The sequence below is a fragment of the Penaeus monodon genome, chromosome 28, assembly GCF_015228065.2.
Source record: "Penaeus monodon isolate SGIC_2016 chromosome 28, NSTDA_Pmon_1, whole genome shotgun sequence".
NCBI lineage: Eukaryota > Metazoa > Arthropoda > Malacostraca > Decapoda > Penaeidae > Penaeus > Penaeus monodon.
The window spans coordinates 25,271,024-25,272,917 of NC_051413.1; the positions used below are offsets into that span (position 1 = coordinate 25,271,024).

A 1,894-nucleotide genomic window follows, 5' to 3' on the forward strand; every position below is an offset into this window, starting at 1 on the left:
CGACTAGCTGTATTGTCATGCACAGTAGAATCACCGTGCCCGTTGTGAATTGAGTGCCAGTGGGATATCAGTACTGATATAATGTACGTGCTGTCACCTAAATGTGCATGTGAATGTCCATTAAGTTGGCTAATCCTGAATACCACACATGAGACGTACATTCAGACAGATGATTGCTTAAACAAATTACGTTGTGTAGAGAACTATAAGTGGTCTTTCTCTCAAGTTTTTTAGTAATGCATTTGCACTAAGACAGCAGCATTTGCATTAGTAATATCAATAACTGTATCTAGTGTCATGTCAGATACATATTTTGCATGACAAAATGCTATTAACTACTGCCAAGGAAATAACCCGCCTAATGTAGCAACAGATACTAATCATTATTGAGGAACGCATGTATACTACTCCTTATATGTTTTAGTAAGCCGGCAGTTTAGCAGACCGTAAAGGATTCTAAAAAAATAAGAACAATGTTGGACAGAAAAATAGAAACAACTTAAATCTAAAATAATTCAGTACGATTGATTTAGGTTAAGTTAGTTTTAAAAAAAGTACCGCATGCAAATCTCACCAGAAATATTCTTTATTTTTTCTTTCAGGGAAACATTATAATCACTGTAGTAAGCCTACATACCTCTAGTATATAGACCAAATTAAACGTAATGAGCCCTCTAGGAAACCGACACGTGAATCGATATCACCACACTAGGCCCACAGTGTTTTGCGTCAGGAGTAGGTGGACGATGATCGACGAGTGCATCCATATGAAGACTTCCGACTTCTAAATAATCTTCAGCTGATAGAAAAGCTCGTGACATAAGTGGCAAAGCTAGTGAATCAGGAACGATCTTATAAGCAGGATGCGTCACTCTAACCAGGTTTTCAGTGACTTACATTCGCCTGTCAGGTTCCTGAAAAGAAGGCAAACAAAGTCACTTTTGAGTCGAGTTTGGGAGGCAGAAAGTGCTGAGTGGAGCTGGTGATGGCAATAGAATATGTATTCAACTAATAGCCAGAGGTACTGAAGTATTTATAACATCTTATATGCTACCAAAGTATAAGAATAGATATTACCAATATGATACATTTTTTATGGTTGTATTGCAAATGCGACCTCAGAGACAGAGAAAACGCAGGCACCTGCGTCCGTCCCTCTTAAAGTTGGTATGCATGCACTGTTCCTAGAAATTATTTTTTTGTATAGACGGGCTTTCACATCCCAGCTGAAGAAATCATACCCCCATGCTTACTTTGTGGCCTATTGGCGTCTACAAGGGACAATTTAAAAGCATGTTGAGGGCAGAGGCAGGTGGCAATTAAAACAATAATACTATAATGCCTGCATTTTTAATGGGGTTTTGCGGACCCCAATCTGGAACCCTTAGGGTAGAATGGTTTAGTTTTATGTGGGCAGTTCTTTATATGAAAATGTATTCAAAGCCACTTATTATTCACTTCTGTCAGTAGCGAACGTTGAACAATTAATAAACATTTTGAATAATTTAATAATCAGTCAAAAAGAATGCATAATATTTCACCCCCCTTCCCCCAGGAGCAGACACGAAATTCATCAAATCAGGAACTATCTTGGCCACGCTGGACCGTTCCCTCGTCCTCTGCGCCGGTCACTGCAGCGCGGTCTTTAGCTGCCTCGCCTTTAACTACCAATGTAAGCACAGCTTATTTACAGTCAGTGGATTCTATTTATTTTTTCGTCGCTGTCACTAATAGTGCTTAGCATAAATAACACAAACAGACATGATAACTGCAGTGACAAAGTTTCAGTGCTAATGACAGTTGTGACAACTGATGATAATTATCATTATAACATCAGTTTTAATAACATTAAAATAATGTCAATTTCAGCAAATATATAAAATGCGATAATACA

The 1,894-nt window shown here is 38.1% G+C and overlaps 1 protein-coding gene across 1 annotated transcript in view; it reads left to right on the top strand.

Annotated features, from left to right (window-relative positions):
• Positions 1-1,245: 1,245 nt before the first annotated feature.
• The window catches only part of LOC119591113, a 17,004-nt gene continuing 16,355 nt past the window's right edge, over positions 1,246-1,894 (top strand). The window contains exons 1-2 of the mRNA XM_037939828.1: positions 1,246-1,312; positions 1,556-1,672. Coding sequence (XP_037795756.1) covers positions 1,246-1,312; positions 1,556-1,672 — 184 coding nt within the window. The remainder of the gene's footprint in view (positions 1,313-1,555; positions 1,673-1,894) is intronic.